Source organism: Crassostrea angulata, chromosome 9 (assembly GCF_025612915.1).
Source record: "Crassostrea angulata isolate pt1a10 chromosome 9, ASM2561291v2, whole genome shotgun sequence".
NCBI classification, from domain to species: Eukaryota; Metazoa; Mollusca; class Bivalvia; order Ostreida; family Ostreidae; genus Magallana; species Magallana angulata.
In genome coordinates this window covers 23,594,047-23,612,279 of record NC_069119.1, presented here as the reverse complement: position 1 = coordinate 23,612,279, position 18,233 = coordinate 23,594,047, and the positions used below count along the sequence as shown (strand labels likewise).

At 32.3% G+C, this 18,233-nt stretch overlaps 2 protein-coding genes across 2 annotated transcripts; one reads left to right on the top strand and one right to left on the bottom strand.

Annotated features, from left to right (window-relative positions):
• Nucleotides 1–5,608: 5,608 nt before the first annotated feature.
• LOC128163901 (neuronal acetylcholine receptor subunit alpha-2-like) lies at nucleotides 5,609–7,442 on the bottom strand. Its single transcript, XM_052827585.1, has one exon. It carries the CDS (start codon nucleotides 7,024–7,026, stop codon nucleotides 5,815–5,817), a length of 1,212 nt encoding a protein of 403 aa, XP_052683545.1. The 5' UTR covers nucleotides 7,027–7,442; the 3' UTR covers nucleotides 5,609–5,814.
• Nucleotides 7,443–9,356: 1,914 nt separating this feature from the next.
• On the top strand, nucleotides 9,357–12,132 carry LOC128163902 (uncharacterized). Its single transcript, XM_052827586.1, has 4 exons — nucleotides 9,357–9,622; nucleotides 10,500–10,687; nucleotides 10,801–10,911; nucleotides 11,025–12,132. The coding sequence occupies exons 1-4, from the start codon at nucleotides 9,456–9,458 to the stop codon at nucleotides 11,588–11,590; spliced, it is 1,032 nt and encodes a 343-aa protein (XP_052683546.1). The 5' UTR covers nucleotides 9,357–9,455; the 3' UTR covers nucleotides 11,591–12,132.
• Nucleotides 12,133–18,233: the final 6,101 nt, after the last annotated feature.

Below are 18,233 nucleotides of genomic sequence, written 5' to 3'. Positions count from 1 at the left end.
TGATACTGGTTGTATTCCGGCCAAATACTGTGGCCACTTTTAATTTTAAAATCATGTGTCATCAGCGACTGTTTACTGTTGACGTTTGCGAATCATGGCGCACAAAGTGCAGGCAAATCAACGTTAAAAGAAAATATTCTGAGGACACGTGATCCAACCTAAGGTATGTATTAACTACAAGGAATCTAGATGATACTAAACATGACACAAATAATGAATTTTAGAAAATTCCTTGCTACATCATGATTTCATTCATTTGTTCAAATGTTGATAACAGTATAAAGCGACTATCGACTCAGAAAGTTAAAACAGTGTTATAAATACCCCCACACACACTCACATGGATTTATATTGTAACAAATCAGATAGTGTGTTGTAGAACATACTCTATAAATATGACTAGATATGATTAAAGTTGTATTGATATGATATCATTTTAATCTTCCAAAACATCGAATGAATAAATAACAAGGTTATTGCCACTAATATGTTTTCTTAATATTATACGGCTAGTATTTTCGCCATGGTGTTTTCAATTGGAGGTTACATTATACCACGGGCTACCTCGCAACAACAACAGTCTAGCAACTTATGTGACGACCCAACAAAGGGTAAACTATGCTACGGGTAGGGACAAGTGCATAAACGTCACTAATGAGCATCAACCATATTCAATGCAGTGCCTATGGTAACCATTAAAGTGCATAAGCGCAACAATCAATATTGTTCCAAACAATTAATAAGCACACAAACAAATTAAGTGTTATATGACCGTGCCAAAGCACACTTTTTATATCTTTATGTACATTGCAAGGCCCAAAAAAGGTTATGCTTGGCATGGATTTGTATCTAGATAAAAGAACCGTTTGTATGTTCTGTACGTCGACGAGTGTATAACACTCATCATTTTACAAGTTATACATAGATGGGATGCACCATATAGAAACGCTGAGACCTACATACCAGGTATGGTGATGATGCTTTATTAAACAATAAATATTTACCAACAACCATTATGTACTATCGCTAACAGCAGCATTTCTCAACGGTGAAGGAATTTTGCTCAAAATCTAACTCCAAATAGCGTTTTGATTTCAGTACTGACAATGGGTGACCTGATTTTTATCAGAATTTCATTCGGTTGTTTAACATACATTACTCATATTTGCGTTAAGTAATTTTTTAAATATTTTTATTTATCATTTGTGTATATGAAAAAGAAATGTTTAATGTTATGACGGTATAAACCCAACCAAACCTCACTTGTTAATGCAAAATTTATGTGTGCATTACAAACACCGCCAGCTTATTCTAGCTTCATTCTGAGTTGTTTTTTTTCAGCACTTAAATCAATACACTCAGATAATACGTGCGCTCATAAAATAATGTTTATACTGCTCTATATAGACTAAATATCTTTGAATGTTAGTTTGAAATTAGAAGAATAGTCGCAATTGTTAAAATAATTGCCCATATCAAGTTTGAAAAAAGCTCAAGTTGTCTCTCATTTAAATAATTTATATTTATATGATATATATATTAATGAAACAATTATGTGAACAGATTCATTCGTGTTTACCCTCTTTTTCAGTTCACTGAAACCAGGAAATTCATACAAATACATGTAGCAGCAATTTGGTATTTTAATTTATTTTTAACTGTACATGATTACTAAACATGCCCAAATATTGTTTTATCCGTTTAAAGCGCAACTGTACTAAAAAAAATGAAGCAAACTGATTTTTATTGAAGATTTTTCTTCTTTAAATCAGTAATCTGCCAATCTAATTTTTTTCGCTAATTACATGTATATTGCAAAAATGTCAGATATCATTGTAAAATAACATATTTAAGTTTGAAACCATTCAAATAGTTGATAAAGACATAATTCAAAATCAATCTATTCCATTTTTAGTAAATCTAGTGTTGATAATAAGACAACTTAAACAAAGACACCAACATCATATACTATCAGGCAAATCGGCGTTTCTTTGTGATGATGTGCAGCGATATTGATGTTTTAAAATTTTTCAACTATTCATTAAATGTCGGCCTTTCAAGGGAAATACTTTGATCCTAGCTTAATTTCTCGCGTTGCCGCCCATGTGAGATTAGTTTGTCTAGAGTGAAACAGCAGTGTGATATATTCCTGTCTAACACCATGTGTTCCTTTGCCGCTGCAAAATGTAAACAAATATCTCATGCTGTAAAGAAATGATAAATGGCGGAATGAGCTCACATATGTCTTCTCTTGCTTATTTGACTAGAGTTCATCATATTTTCATCGGGAAAATTGCCGTATACTCTCTTGTTCACTTGCACTTTTTATAGCCCGCAGAGGGATAAAACCGTATTAAACTTTTAAACGTCAAAATAGATTTTTTCAGAGGTCGTTTGTTATGTACAAAAAACGTATAACAAATCGAGAAAATAGTCATTCATTACAAACTTGTAAGGGATAGTGAATTTAACCTCGGGACTAAGATTCACGGTCTAGGACTAGGTCTAGGCTGAGCTTCGTCCAAGACCGTGAATCGTGTCCTCTTGGTGGAATTTCACCATCAAACACTCGTAAAAATAAATGATTTGATGAATATTATCTCACCTATCGTAAACCACATAAATACTTAAAAACAGCACTTATCAATCGATTTATGGGTCTTTATTTCAGAAACGAGACAATGAGTTTTGTTTCATGTTCTGAGTAATAACCAATATTATTTCAACAAACATAAAAAAAAAAATTTCAAAGAAAACAAATATAATTAATTAACTTGCATTCGAAACTAGAAGTAAGCACTCTTGAGTTGTATATCTTAAATGGATATCATTGAAATTGCATTACAGAATATTGTCATCAATAAGTATTGACGATGTTAATTAGTCTGAAATGTATACAGCTGTTCAAACATACAGGTATATCGCGCCTACAATGGCATATGTATTATCACCCATGTGAAATGTTTCCCTTGGACATGACACATTTATCTGTTACGTAATTCTGATTTCAACAAACTAAGACAGTAAGTTTATTTTTAAGTTAGTAATACTTTTTTTCTTCTTTTTCATTAAACCGTTCTGTTCATTTACTCTTATATCATTTCTTATTGTTTAAAACAAATGACGTGTCTTCAATGTGCATTATTAGCTTTAATTGAAGTCTTCAGCAGTTTGAGAGAAATAGTCAATGTGCTTGCACTACCAACTCCTGCTCTTGCGATATTTATTTGTCATAAAATTGCAGAGTTAGAATAAATCTTGCTAAACGGCTACGGAATTGTGCATTTTCCGCAGGTTGCAGCAGTTGGACAATTTTTCAGTGGTCCGAAGTTGAACCTCAACTCCCTGCGAGTTTTCCCATTAAATCTAAATGTATCAACAATTAAGATGAACAACACCAGACATCATAAACAACACATGATTTCATTTGTTGTCCACTAACGGCCATGTGCTTTAACCTATTTAATCATCTTTTTCTCTCTACGCAATTAACCGCTATTTTACAAAAACAGAATGCGTTAGAAAATATACACTTCATTTCAAGATACAATTACGTGTTTTCCAGGATCGATGGGTAATTATAACAATGAAATACTCAATAATCATTTAAAACTAATTTAAACTTTATTATCTCAATAAACATTCGCATTGTCAAACTTTCTTTGAAATAAATATTTACGTAATTTTTTCTTTAATTAACGATTTGCAAAATCGATAGAGGGTGTCTTTATCAAAAATAGCAAATATCGGGTTTCAACATTGTGAAAAAACTGGGTGTTTTTAAGTGTCCAGAACATCAGAGACTAATTGGGCCTTTTTAAGGCTAATATATGTAAATTTCTCTTCATCACACGTCATTGTTAAGGCTTGATTGTTAATTGGATTTTTACACACAAAGGGTTCTTTTTTTAAATTCTATTTGATCTGTATAACTTTTCACAAAGAGCGAATGTTTAAAAATGGGTTAATTTTTTATAAGCATTATGAATAAAATGTCAGCTATATTAAAACCTTAATTAGTTGTCGCATGTTAAAGGGGCATGGTCACGATTGGTCATATTTGATTTGTTTCTATTTCTATTGTTTACAAAACTTGAGTAAGGCATATCTAATGATCAACCAAAATTTAAGTGTCGGTCGCAGAGTTGTAAGCAAGATCCAGAGCTCCAAATTTTTGGTTAAGTAAACCGGGCTCGTGCCATTTTTTGTTTACATTAGTTCAAATGTCCTGAAAAGTTCTAGTTTTGAAAATATAGAAACAGTTGCTAGCATTTGTTACACTCATATTCTGTCTAAACCTAAAAACTTCAAAATGTAAACAAAACATGATCTATGTTTTGTTTACATATCAAAGAACTGTGAGAGTTGTAGATCACTTATACATAACTCAACGACTGACGCTGAAATTTTGGCTGACTGTAAGAAATATTGTTTAAATAAACACCGGACAAATACGATTTGACCAAAATCAGCACCATGTCCCTTTAGAATGTGCACAATATGTTAACGGAACATACATGCAAAACCTCGTAAAAACACATTTTCTTTGATTTATAACTGCGATGGTTGATTGTGTATTTATACAACCAGGGATTCAACATCTAAATTTATACCATAACAAGTAAGCAATTCTCTGCTCAAATCATCTTACATGCATACTTTTCTTGAATAACAACAAAATCAATTGTTCGCACGTTAAATACAAATTCAAACAATGAATATTTTACTCGGCTGTTTGAGTTTTTCTAACTGTTTAAACAAAGATTTTAATTTCATAAAGAGCGTATTACATGGGATGTAGAATGAATGCTCTATGGAGAAATTGTTTTGCAGACTATTTTGCACCATTTATTTACTCATTACCTCATTTCATACATTTTCTGATGTAATAGTTAAAGTTAAAGTTAAATCCTTCCCAAGCCAATCATGGCTTATAAGGCCGGTGCTTATACTCGGTTTCCGTGGTGCTAAGCGGATGAGAGTCGCAGACTCCCCCTGGATGGGACACCAGTGCATCGCAGGTTAACTCCCCAGCCTAAGCCGGTACCCATTTTCAGCTGGGTGGACTGAGACAACGCAGATTAAGTGTCTTGTCTAAGGACACAACACACAACATCAACCGCCCACAGTGGGATTTGAACTGGGGACCTCTCGGTTACCAGCCAAGCCACTAGAACGACTGAGCTATGTGCTTCTGATGTAATACTGATGGAAAATTATTATCCAATTTTTTTCTTGAAGATGTCAATATTTCTGTTTCTTCTAAAGCTCGTTAAATACCTTGTTTAATACCTTCAAGAGTTTCCGGATGTACGTATGCGGAAGAACCTAAAATTTGGAGACTATCAACCAAGAATTAAATTCAAAAACTTAATTTTCCGATATCGATGAAAATGTTAATGATCAATTTTCCACGACTTTGCAAGAAAACATCTTCACCATATGAGATATGGAATATATGCACATAATGTTTAAGAAAGTAAATTGTCTTATCCCATAACTAGCTTTCATTATTGGGCATATTTTTCCGTAGACCTGCAAGGCTATATATGTACCTGATTTACGTACATGAACAGTTGTGTAACTGATAAATAAGTTAATTTAAATATTCACTTAATCAACATGGTTTATTTGCACCTACATGTACATAGAAAAAATACATGTGAAGTTGTGAAGAAAAACACAGGTTAAAAAAAACAAATGCATAGAATCTCAAAAAAGGAAACTATCAACTAATCAGTCAGATTATGTGTTCATAGAATGAAAATTCCTATTGTTATATAAAGAAGAAGAGATACATGTATTTATCCTAGGCTAGAGCACGAGACCAAAGTAAATGATAACCGTCAAAATGCCTTGTAGGATACAAAGGATCATACATATTCTATCAAACGCCTTTCCAACATCCGCCCAAGTAACATCTTCTTCCTCGTCTACCAATGAATCTGTTTTTGTATCGCAAGGTTTAACAACTTTAATATTTTTCACAGTTGCTCTCCGTCGTTTGCAAGATAAAATTTTTCTGATGAAACCTGGTAAGGACTGGTCGTTAGGAGCATTGTGTATGCATAGGCTAATGATGACCAACGCCGTAGTCAGTGTCCCCCAGATAACGCATATCATCAGAATGTACCCTATGATGGACAGACCCGGCTCTGAAGACTCGGGGAGTTTATCCTGGATGATTGTCAGAAACACGATGTAACTCAGCAGCACGGTTGTTATGAATCCAACTCTCTCTCCAGACTCCGGTGGGAGTAGAAATACTAGACCCATCAGCATGCTGATCGAGAACATAGGAATGATGAGGCTGGAGATGTAAAATGCAGTTCTTCGCTCTAACCACAATCCAACGATCACCTCATCGTAACCATGCACGGTGGGATTGGTATATGTCAGAGAGTTTACGATATCCCATAATCCGTGTTTCGTATACAATGAAAATCCTACAGTGGGAGAAGTTATTGTGATTTTCACGGAATTCTTTTTATAAGACCACATGAAAAAATTCATGGTGCAGTATTGGGTATCGAAGGGATACTTGGTGACATCTGCATCACATATCACTTGGAAAGACTGATATGGAACCCACTTACAGTACCCTGTGCTAAAAACTTCTAAAGATATTAAATCACTACCAAGTCCTGAAATATCACCAAATGGGTTAATGTTTACGAGATTCGGAATCCAAATTTGGGTCTGTGGTAAATTTGTCATCGTCAGATTATCGTAAGAATTAGGATCCCAGGCAAGTCGTTCGTCGTTCCATTCCAATACGAATGCACCGTTAACACTGAATTTACCGGTGCTTTCTTGAAATTCCTTGATGAAAAAGATATGGAACGAGATATTCACATCCAACGGAATCGATCTGTTCATTCCGGGTCTAAGGTTAGTCTTGTAACCTGTTAAAAGTGTCGTTTGTAAATTTTGTTCAGCTGTAAGAGTGCTGCCTGTAGTAATGTCAGAAAATAAACACAAGAAACACACAACATACACAATTTGCGTAATCCGTCTTTCGGCCATAATGTTTAATTGATCTTATACCTCTAAATGCCTATAAATTATGAATGTAACGCTTCCGAATTTGGCATTTAAAGGTAATGCATCAGTAAATTAAAGTAGACATTTCTCAATTGTAGATCAAAATTTAAATGACCCTTTCATTTATTTGTTGTCCATACTTATTCTATACATGGTAGAAAACCAGTTCAAATCACGTCGGAGATAACATTCAAATAATGAGTTGTTAAATCAATCACTAATTTCCAATATCCTGATTAAGAATGGGTTTAATATGCTTGTTCAATGAGGCACGGCCTGCAATGGTTTTTTCGACGCACGAGGTTAATTCTGGGTTATAATTACTTTTGTCCATTAATAGTCAATCAACGTTAAATATTCAACGGTCCAAAACAATGCTTTACAAATATTGAGACGATTAAATTGCAAGAACGAACGTCACGAAAAAACAGAACAAGAGTAATGTAAAGGTCAACGTCACAAGTAATTCTATGTGCATTAGTTTTAGAACGGAAACCTTCTTAACCTAAGTAAGCCTAGGTACTGAGTCTAGATCCATAATAGCAATTTAATAAGCTTGTGAATAAATATGAACTCATTACCTATCTGTACAGGATAATTTGATTTCCATTAATGGATGAGGATGGGGCTCTGATCCTTAATTGTCGTTAATTGAAAGTAATTATAACCAAGCGCTCATTCAAAACCATCACTTGATCAAATATTTACATACACTGAATATCAATATGAAACCTCTGAAACGAATTACACTTATGCAATGAGAAGCTGGTTTATATCCATACAACCGTGTTTATGTTATTTATTATTAAGATTGAAAACTCGTCAACGATACAGTTATACAATATTGGTTTTTACAACTATTTAAAGATTGCAGTACGGTGTATATGAATGAGTTTGCTCACGAACACAAAAATAAATTTTATATCTTTTTGATCAGAATACAGTGTGAGAATTAAAGATACTACAACTGGACTTTCAAATTTTAGTTGAAAAATACCACAATGAAATTGTTTGCAATGTGTCATTTGATGCATAATCAATTTAAAAAGACAGAAAAATCTTGATTTTTTTTCCAGACGCAGATTTTCATCAGATCACTGCTGGTATCAATTTTAAATCCAAAAACGTCTATAAATATCCGTATAATTATATGTATATTTTTCAGAGTATTTTATTTCTTATCAATATATATATTATTTGAAATATTTATAATTTATAATTTTGATATTACTCCTAAGATTAAAATGATGAACCCAAGATCTTCTTTAATTTAAATTTTAACAAAACCTGTTGTCTCTGCATATAACCGTTTATCAACTCTTTAATAGATATTTGTTTCGTCTTTCTGTATGAAATGCATTTTGTGCCGATTTGATAATAAATATATCACTATCACACAGACACTTTATTTTTTTCCTCGACGTTTTATCATCTTTAAGTTTTCTCACAGTCAGTTTTTAAAAAAATAAATAGAGGTGAAACTATACAGTGGATGTTAATGTAATATTTAATTTACCTCACACCTATTGACATAGTGACCCGGAGCAGATATTCAAAGGCTAGATTTTTTAAACGCACTTCACAACTAATTGTTTTGGATGAATCGAACAATTATAATTAGTAGGGTGAAATCAATTACCTAGTGGGTTGACATTATGTGATCAATAGAGCTGGAAATACCTTTATAATGGTTTCGACACACGGACAATTATTCAATGGTATAGTGCTCCCTTAATGATTCATTTTTGTCAGAAATGTAGAGAGCGTTATTGGGAAAAAAAATCCCTCTTATACTCGTCACCTAAACTAGTTATAGTTTATATTATTTTTTTTAATTAAGCAATAAATCAATCATATTGAGCAATTAATTTCTTATGTATATAAAAATTAGGGTCGGACATCATTTTCTGAGGTTACTGAAAGTTACGATCAATATACTGGTTACATGTAAAACAGGATGGTATTATTTCATTTTCATAAAGCTATAAATCACAATCGGTTTTAATTTGATTTGTTTTATTATTATTATTAATTACTTTTGTTATTAACTTTAAATTCATTACATAGATATCTAGTACATTTACACGAAAAAGGAAAAAGCATAGGTCGCTAAATCTGTTACGTAGCACTTTGCCAAAATGTAAACGACATTATACAAAAACTTGCCTTGCAAGAAACGTTTAGCCAATTGAAATGATTTTATCTTTATTTGATCATCTCATATTTCAATACTCGTTCCTTGTTATTCTCTCACTAATATCAGTGATTGCAACGAATCGTTATAAATAGCCAGAAAATATTGCCCTTATGTCTGCCATACTTCATACAGTTTTATCTCTAATTTTATCAACGTAAACGAAAAAAATACGAGTCTTTATCAGAGCAATAAAAAGACGATCCTTCGTTTAGCAATGGCGTCGTCTACTACTCCTCGGGCCTTAGATCAGCTTGTAAGGGACGGACTCAGTAGCTTGGTGTTTGCTTTTGGTTACCAGACTGGAATAGTTGATGCCTTCATTAACGTTCGACAACCTTGTACGGCGGAAGAACTAAGTCAAAAAGCGGGCAAAAAACTAAGGTCAGCAGTTCATCTAGTATGTATCTGTATTTGTTTAGTGCAGTAGTTGCACTTATCTTGAGGTAATGTAACATGCAGTAGATGTTTTATGCATACACCATGGCGTGGCAAAGTCGTGTTGTAATACTGTCAACTAAATACTGGTAAAACAGTATAAGCCTGATTTGAATGGTTTTATTTTCCTGTCAAGTGCTAGCATAAGTGATTTATTATTTGGGTCGCTTCTTATGAAGTGAATTATATACAAGGAAGTTCGAACACTGAATTTATGTTTTGTGTTTCATTATTATCCCTCTGGGTCAGAATTTTTCGGGGTGGGGGCAATGTAAGGATAAAATAGAAAAAACATGTTAAAGCAAATAGCTTGCGGCTAGCCATTTGTAAAAATTTTTAAATGGTAGGAAGTATGGTGGTTATTAAAATTTACTTAATCTTGGACACTGGAGTTGTGCACATTTTCTTTGAAGGGGGTCAAGTTTTACAGAACAAAGATATGAACATTCTTTTGGAAAATTGTAACTGATATTATTTGTGAAAGTAATGAATAAACATTTGCTAATTTTTACATGTTGATAGCAACAGTATATAACCTAATCTAACATTTATTAGAAATAGATTAAAGGTTTCTTTTAAACATTTTTAAAATACTTGATCACATTTTTAAGGATAGGTAACCAATTCACTTACTTACAAGAACAAAATACAATTCTTTTCTATTTGTGAATATTAAAGAGCATTTACGTAAGACTGTGATAAAACAAATGTACGGTATCCTGTTCGAATTTCATTTTACCTTTTAATTTTGTTCGCAATAAATGAAATACATGAATTTTTACCGTTAAGGGATTACTTAAAAGGCTAATTACCATGTTTATAGATACATACAAGAATGGCTGGGATGCCTGGTCGCAGCTGGAATCGTAACCATTAATGAGGAGGGAAAATATTCTCTACCTTTCGAAACAAATCAGTTAAAGCTATGGGGGCACATTTCAACGGTCATCCCTATTCTTAGCCAGATCTTTCCTCAACTTCAAAATGCAGTGTCACATGAGGGACCTGAAGGTAATCAAAATACAGAATATAAAAATGCATTGTATGTTTTAGTATTTGATATGCTTAGTCTTTCAAAATAATGATAATATTATTATTAAACTATTTTTTATTTCATTTTTAAGGATTTTGGTATTCTGAGCCATTTTTGAGTTGGATCAACACGAGTCATTCACAAGAAGATCTTGATCAGTGGAGTAAACAATTTCTTGCCCCTGTTTTGAAACTAAAACCAGGTTTGCAGTCATCTATAATATTCAAAACTTTTATATATCTTAAAGAATATTATCTGAGTGAAATACAACCTGAAAAAAGTAAGAAGTTGCGGGAATGATATATTACTTTTTAGGTTGCAAGTTTACAATACTGGACTTTGGTTGTGGCTATGGACGGCATACGAGAGCAATGGCAAAACAATATCCAGACTCTAAAATATACGCATTTGACATGGATCAGGTCTCTATATCTTATGCCAATAAAGAGCTCTCAAAAGACGGCCCAAAAAACATCGAGTACTTATGCAAGAGAGGAGGACAACTTCCAGACGACTGGTCCGAAAAGTTTGATTTCATTATCATCAACGATGTTCTACATGATTCTTTTGAAGTAGACGCGATACTAGAAGAGATAAAAAGAGTCATTAAACCTGATGGCTTCGCAGTTGCTTTTGACCCGGCTGTTTCATCGTACCATAGAAATCTTATCAACGATAAAGAAGCCCAACTCCATTTACCTTTTAGTTTTTTTACGTGCCTTCCTACAAGCAGTATAAATTCTTCTAAAGAAGGGCTAGGTGTTGGCTGGGGGTATGAACGCCGAAAACAGAAGATTAAAGACCATGGTTTTCGGGTTGTGCAAGTCGGAGATAAAGATATTGATACCATACAGGAGGGTATTGTCTTTCAGAAGTTGTGAAACAATGTTGTTTTCTTTGTTGTGTGAAAATGCTTATACGCAAAAGTTATATCTTTGTTCTGTATCTATAAAGTGTATTCGTATTTTTAACTCTTAAAACTGCGTTTTTGGACGCTGAATGGTCAACAAAGTAGCCGTCAGCTCTACTTTACATTTTCAAGTATAAATATTAAATGATAATTTCTTATTCAGTTAAGAAAGTGTTGATATATTTAAGCGTTAAAATTTTATATGTTTCCCTGTATATCTTTACAGAGATTCATCCTACGATATCAATATGGTCCAAAAATAGCCTCAAAACTCCAGCACTCTTCAGTGCATTGTTCTGCTTATTAGTTTACAGTTATCAATCAAATATGTATAATAAAAAGGTTTGCTTCAGTCATTGCTATCCTTTACGCTATTATTGCTTTTTTTACATTGATTTTAGTTTGGTTGTTCATTTAGATCACAATTATCTTTTTTATGTCTAAAGTGCTAGTTGACCGAAATGTTCTGCGTACTTTTTTTTTTTAATTTTTCAGCATGTTTATTAAATGATTCAAAGAGTAACAGTTAGTTGCTTAGCTTAATATATGTATACAATGTATATTAGTCTTCAATTTTTTTAAAAGTAGAAAAGATAAACACTTGTCTAGGCCTCATTAACGATTTGTTTCAATTCAAGGGTAGACTGGAAGTTTCTTAAATCGGCTTTAAAAGCATATAAATCCGACGGTCTCGGCAGTGTAAAAATACATGATAGTTTGTTGACCATAGTTCATGAATATCCCAGTAATCTTTTTTTATATTTTATATTCAGTGGAGAGAAAGTCTACTTAAAATGTTATCTTTCGTTAGGTCACCTGAACCAAAGGGTCAAGTTAGCTTTCCTTTTAACTTGTTGTTTGACGTCCGTCCGTCTGTCTGCTTGTCCGCCCCTCTGAAAATGTCTCACTTGTGGACCAAATTAAACTAAACTTAGTATATATTAAAGCATCTTTAAAGAAAGAGGATTTTAAATTGTAAACAGAAAATGCAAAATCATTTCAGAAGGAAGATAACTACAAAAAAGTGAGTGTGTGTGTTTTTAAATATATTCTAAAGTGTTATTACACCAAATGTTACATCACAGATTGTAAATAGTTACTATTATAAACTGTCTAAATCGTGACCACCACGTCAATAGAGGGCCTCAAAAGGGGTTCAAAGTTTATTTTTTTGCCTCGGGCTAGAATGTCTCGACGTCATTGGATGAATTGCGTCACGTGATTGCCTTATACACGGCGGGAGTCAAAAGTTATAAGGGTACATGGCGGATGTAACGTTATTTGAGCTGATTTTTTTACACAAACTTTCAACCATACCTTTAATTTTTAAGCCCCAAAATATTTAGAGTGAACCCCCCCCCCCCCCTTTTGCCCGTGCTGTAATAAAACGATCCTATATACAATGGCATCCAAGTTTACACAGACGACTGACGAGGAAGGTACAAAATTAGTGAATAACCGTATGAATTTAATTCATTTGTTATACATTATCTTCTGTTGTCTACATATCAAACTTTAGGTCCTCGACAAAACAAAACACTTATTGGGTTTGTTACTGACTGTTTTCAGAAATTTGTGGTGTCGGTAAAGTCCATAGAAGGCTCGGCTTTACAGACCTCACAAATTTCTATAAACAGTCAGTAACAAACCTAATAAGTAATAGCATAGAAACCTATCGGGATAATGTTTAAAATGTTTTCAGAAATTACAATGCTTCAATTTGTACTATGTAAGCATCATCCAGATAGTGCAGATTCTAGATAATTAAAACATTGACCCCTGGCCAATAGTTGGGCCCCAGGAGATATTAAAATAGAAAGATTAAGAAAAAGTTTTGACAATTTTCTTCTCAACAATTACAATGCTACAATTTTATTTATGAGATTATTATGTAGTCATCCTCAAATATTTTAAATTCTAATTTACATATACATGTATAGGGAAATGTGTTTTTAAAATTTCTTCTTAAGAACTACAATGTTACAATTTGTGAGATTTCTGAAAGTTGATTAATGTGAAAGGGCTAACACTTGTGTAGTTAATCATGTCATAAAAAATATTGTTTAAATCTGTAAGATACAAAAGAAGTTCTGATATTAGAAATTAGAATAACACTCGAAATTCCATGGTCACAACAAAGCGAACGTCACACTTTGTTTGCATTCTACCTTTTTTAATTTCGATCTGACAACGGAAGAGGTGAAAATAAAACTGGCGAATATTTCCCTGTCTACAGTAAAATTTTGATTAATAGACGTGGGACACCACTTTTTTGTGTCGGTACATTTCAGTCACATGTTTATAATGAGGTTTGTTACTGAAACTTCGTCCAAATGCAATGAAATGCATCATCAATGAATAGAAATCCCTGTGATAACTTTAGTTTATAGTGCTTTAAATAGACATATAATTCAAAGGCTAAATTTAAAAAAAAAAAAAATCACTTCAGAACTAATTGGTTCCGATAAATTCTACTTTAATCATCATATAGGATGGTGATATCGATTACCTAGTGGTTGTTATTATATGATCAAATAGAGCAGGAAATACTTAATGGTTTCAACACACGGCGAAGAGCACATATTTTTATTTAAACAATTAAATGTTTTCTCTGATTATTCATGCTGGCTATGAAGGTAGTAACCATTACTGATAAAAAATTTATAATCCGTTTTCTGCAATGCTTGTAACATTTATACCCATATAAAATATCAAAGAAGCAATTTATTTTTTATATGAACATCTTTCTATTTCATCCAATGAATCATTGAATAGTTATAAAAGGTAAGTAAATATAACGTATTACTTGTACTTCAGTACATTAGACAAGATAAATAGCGAAATTTGCTATATGTGGGATTTCGAGTCTGATATCATTTCGTAAAGTTCGTGATTATATAAGGTTGTTGAAAGTTTCGATCGATCGTTAAACTGGTTGGAACAGAATCCCAAAGATTTCAACCAAGTTATTTTCTGTGGAGCTGTAAATTACAATCGGTTTTCTTTAGAAATGGAGGGGAAACTCCCACTGGATGTTAATATAACGTAGTTAACCAATGATCATTGCTATTTATGAGATAGCAAATTATTTTAAATTAATGACGGAAATATATATTTATTTACCATAAAAACAATACGATTGATTAATTAGTTTACGTTGCACTTGAGTGCATTCTTCTCTTTGCTAAATAATAAACAAATAATTCACAAACTTGTTTTGCAAGTAACGTTAAAAATAGATTAATAGATTTAATTTTTATTTTATATATTTTAAAGTTTGAAATTCATTTGACAATCATGTTTTCTTTATAACTTTGAGGCGGCCGAGAACAATAACATTTGTCAGTTAGTGCACCTTAAAACTTATGATATGATGTCCAAAATAGGAGACCTCTTTTATGTATTGTTTCAAGTTTTGTCAAATTTTTCATATCAAAACCCTTTTAAAATAGATTGATGCAAGAAAAATTGTTTAGCGATATGGCCCATGAGCCTATTGTTTAAATAATGACGTTTAGGTATTATCAACTAAAACATTTCGGCGCATTAAACTACCTGCTTTCTAAGGAAATCAAAATATCAAGGATGTTAAAATATAACCGATAAGAAATATCTTAAATTAAAAGATAATTTTTTTTTAAAAATTAAGTACGAATTTTCGTGAATGTCGCAGAATAATCTCCGTGGTCGAAAAATGTTTTTTGAAACATAAAAGCCAAGGCGTTTCTCCGAGGATTATATATCTCAAATAGAATTCCAAGACCCAAGAGGTGGTGATGCAATATTCACGTTAACATTAACTTTAATTCATTTTATTATCTAATCAAAGGGATTTTGTTGTTTTATTACAGATTAATAAAATATTTTCGTCTATTTTGTATGTGTATTCAGATTTGGAAGTGATCTATTGACTGTCGGTCAATAGACTGCGATCTATTAGACCGCCAGTCAATAGACTGTGATCTATTGGACCGCCGGTCAATAGACTGCGATCTATTGGACCGGCAACGTGTTTTAGAAAAAGCTCAATTTTTACAAGGTTAATAGTTAACTTTATTATGTTTATTTTACTATTGTTCTTAAATTTTATCTTTTAGGTCATCTTGGTATTGATTAACAATGACCTGAATGCATAATGGTATGAAAACCTTATGTAATTTATAATTGTGAACACAAAATTTTAAAAACGGAATTAGGTAATAAAACAATTATTTTATGCCTGAATAGTCAATAGACCCGAATTTTACCCTTGGTGCAGGGAACAGCTCAGTATGATCTATTGCCCGAGGCCAACGAAGATCATACTGAGCTGTTCCCTGCACCTCGGGAAAATATTCGGGTCTATCGACTCCTCAAGCATTAAATAATTGTATACTAGTAACAGCTCGGTATTTTCTCCGATCGTTTCTCCCATCGAAAGACCATCTAGGTTGTTTAGATGGCTGTTTCATTTAACCCCCAACGGATTTGTAAGTAATAGTTAACGACCACTTGAAATGACATGCAGGCGGGGATTTCTTCGGTGGATATTACGACCACTTGAAATGACATGCAGGCGGGGATTTCTTCGGTGGATATTAAATACACTTAAAAGTATATAAATATCCAATTATATTATTTCAGTTCAATGTGCATTTATTTATGCTGGTTGGCATCTTGTTGCTGTTCATTTGTATAGTTAGGAAACATTTAGGCTACTGTTGTTTAAAAAGATTAAGTTTTAAATTTACAATTGAGACAAGGAGAAAAGGAAAAGCAATCTCACTTTTAAACTTTTTAAATCTCTTTAATACCAGAGATCAAATCCTTTTCTTTTCAAAAATAGTACTTGAGAAATGAAAAATGTGTCAATGCAATATTTGGCGGGATTTAAACTAGATGTATTTCAAAACATAAGTGAAATAACAAACCGACGAACAATAACGTATTGTTCAAATAAACAAAATGTAAGACATGAACTCCTTCGTAAGATTGTTAAGTGCCGTTCCTTTTTCATAAATTGACATTGTCCAAATGCGTATCACCATGTTATAAAGTAGAACTTGATAATATTGGTTTGTAAACAATGTATGAGGGCCATGTTAAATAGAAATTTTTTCTTTCTCTTTTTTTTTTTATTTTCCCGTCAGCTAACACTAGATAATTTTATCTAACAATAGAATTTTCTCCATTTCTTTCCTATTTCAACGCGGTAAAGAAAATAATTTTTGAACCCAATCCCCCTCCCGAAAAAATGAATACACCATACCAAGTATTTAACCCATCTTCAATACTAATCCTTATAATTTCATGACTTTAAGAATTTCTTACACCTATACAAAAAAACAATGTATGTAACATAAATAAATATGAAAAAAATTATTTGCTCATCATTTGATATTGTTAGTGATACAATCATGCCGATTGAAATTATACCTCAATTTATTAATTAAGGAATTATTTTTTAAGCATTATGAGGCGATCAAATACGGTCGGGTGTGATCAAATCAATAAAAGCTCGATTTTGAGTAAATTGTCAATAAAAAAGGAAAATAAACACTTATTAATATCACTTTCTTAAAGCCCCAATTTCAAATATGTGTTTGAGCTGTTAAAAACTAAATGTTTTAGATGTTGGTTAAGAATGTAGATAACAGAGTTGTTGCCCGTTGAATAGAATTCTTTTGCAACCGAAGGACCTTTCTTCAAAAAAATTCTTTTTTATTCTTCGGGGACTTTTTTCATGAGCAATTTAATCACTGTACTTCAAAATTTAAACACTTTTGTGGAAACTCATGCATTAACTAAAAAAACATTTTTTAAAATATTTTAAAACAAGTGGTTTGAATAATCAATGCATATTAAATCACAAATTAAACGATGTGTCATTTATTTCAATTAACGAAATAGTTTCGTTGAATTCGAATTTTTGTCATGAACATGAAAGATATTGTGTGACGAATCCTAATATCTTGAATTAATTTTAATTTTTAGAAGAGTTAATGGTCGAAACGGCTCTACTCAACCTAACATGTACTTCAGATGATAAGGTTTTCACATATCAGATAGTTAAAAATACACCATTTGTAGTTCAGGACTTTCTCTTATTTAACCCAGAACGTTTTCTTATTGGTGCCTTCTTCATATTTTCAAAAAGATACATTTTATGCTAATCAGTACCTTTTGCAAAGTGCATTGTATTCAAACTTAATAAAGACCCTAAGTTGTTCGTTAATTTCTTAAATGCATAACGGCCGCGACCAATAGTTATAAATAAAAATGTAAAGTATATTTCAATGTAAAAGTACATTCCGTATTTGATAACATTTAATAGTGTAACAGGAAATTCCTTTTATTTATTTTCGCATGCACAATAAAAAACTTTATGAATGCTTTTTACCGCATGGCAATTATAAATGGAATTTGTAAAAAAAAATTGTTATCTTAATTGACTCTGCTGTGGTCATATATTTTTGTTGTAAAATGGAAAGTTCATGGTTTAATTTTCACGTGTTCAGAGATTTAAGGACACGTGAAGCTTGTATTATGTACATAGCAGTTCAACTTCAAAATCGTTTAAATATTTTCTTTCCGGAACGTGTTTGTTAAATGTGCTAGTTATGAAACATTAAATG

Excerpts from the sequence above, each read along its gene's own strand:
- LOC128163901 (XM_052827585.1), bottom strand. The coding sequence starts at position 7,026 with ATGGCCGAAAGACGGATTACGCAAATTGTGTATGTTGTGTGTTTCTTG.
- LOC128163902 (XM_052827586.1), top strand. The coding sequence starts at position 9,456 with ATGGCGTCGTCTACTACTCCTCGGGCCTTAGATCAGCTTGTAAGGGAC. Across the intron at positions 9,623-10,499 it reads AAAGCGGGCAAAAAACTAAG|ATACATACAAGAATGGCTGG; the intron begins GTCAGCAGTTCA and ends CCATGTTTATAG. Across the intron at positions 10,688-10,800 it reads GTCACATGAGGGACCTGAAG|GATTTTGGTATTCTGAGCCA; the intron begins GTAATCAAAATA and ends TTCATTTTTAAG.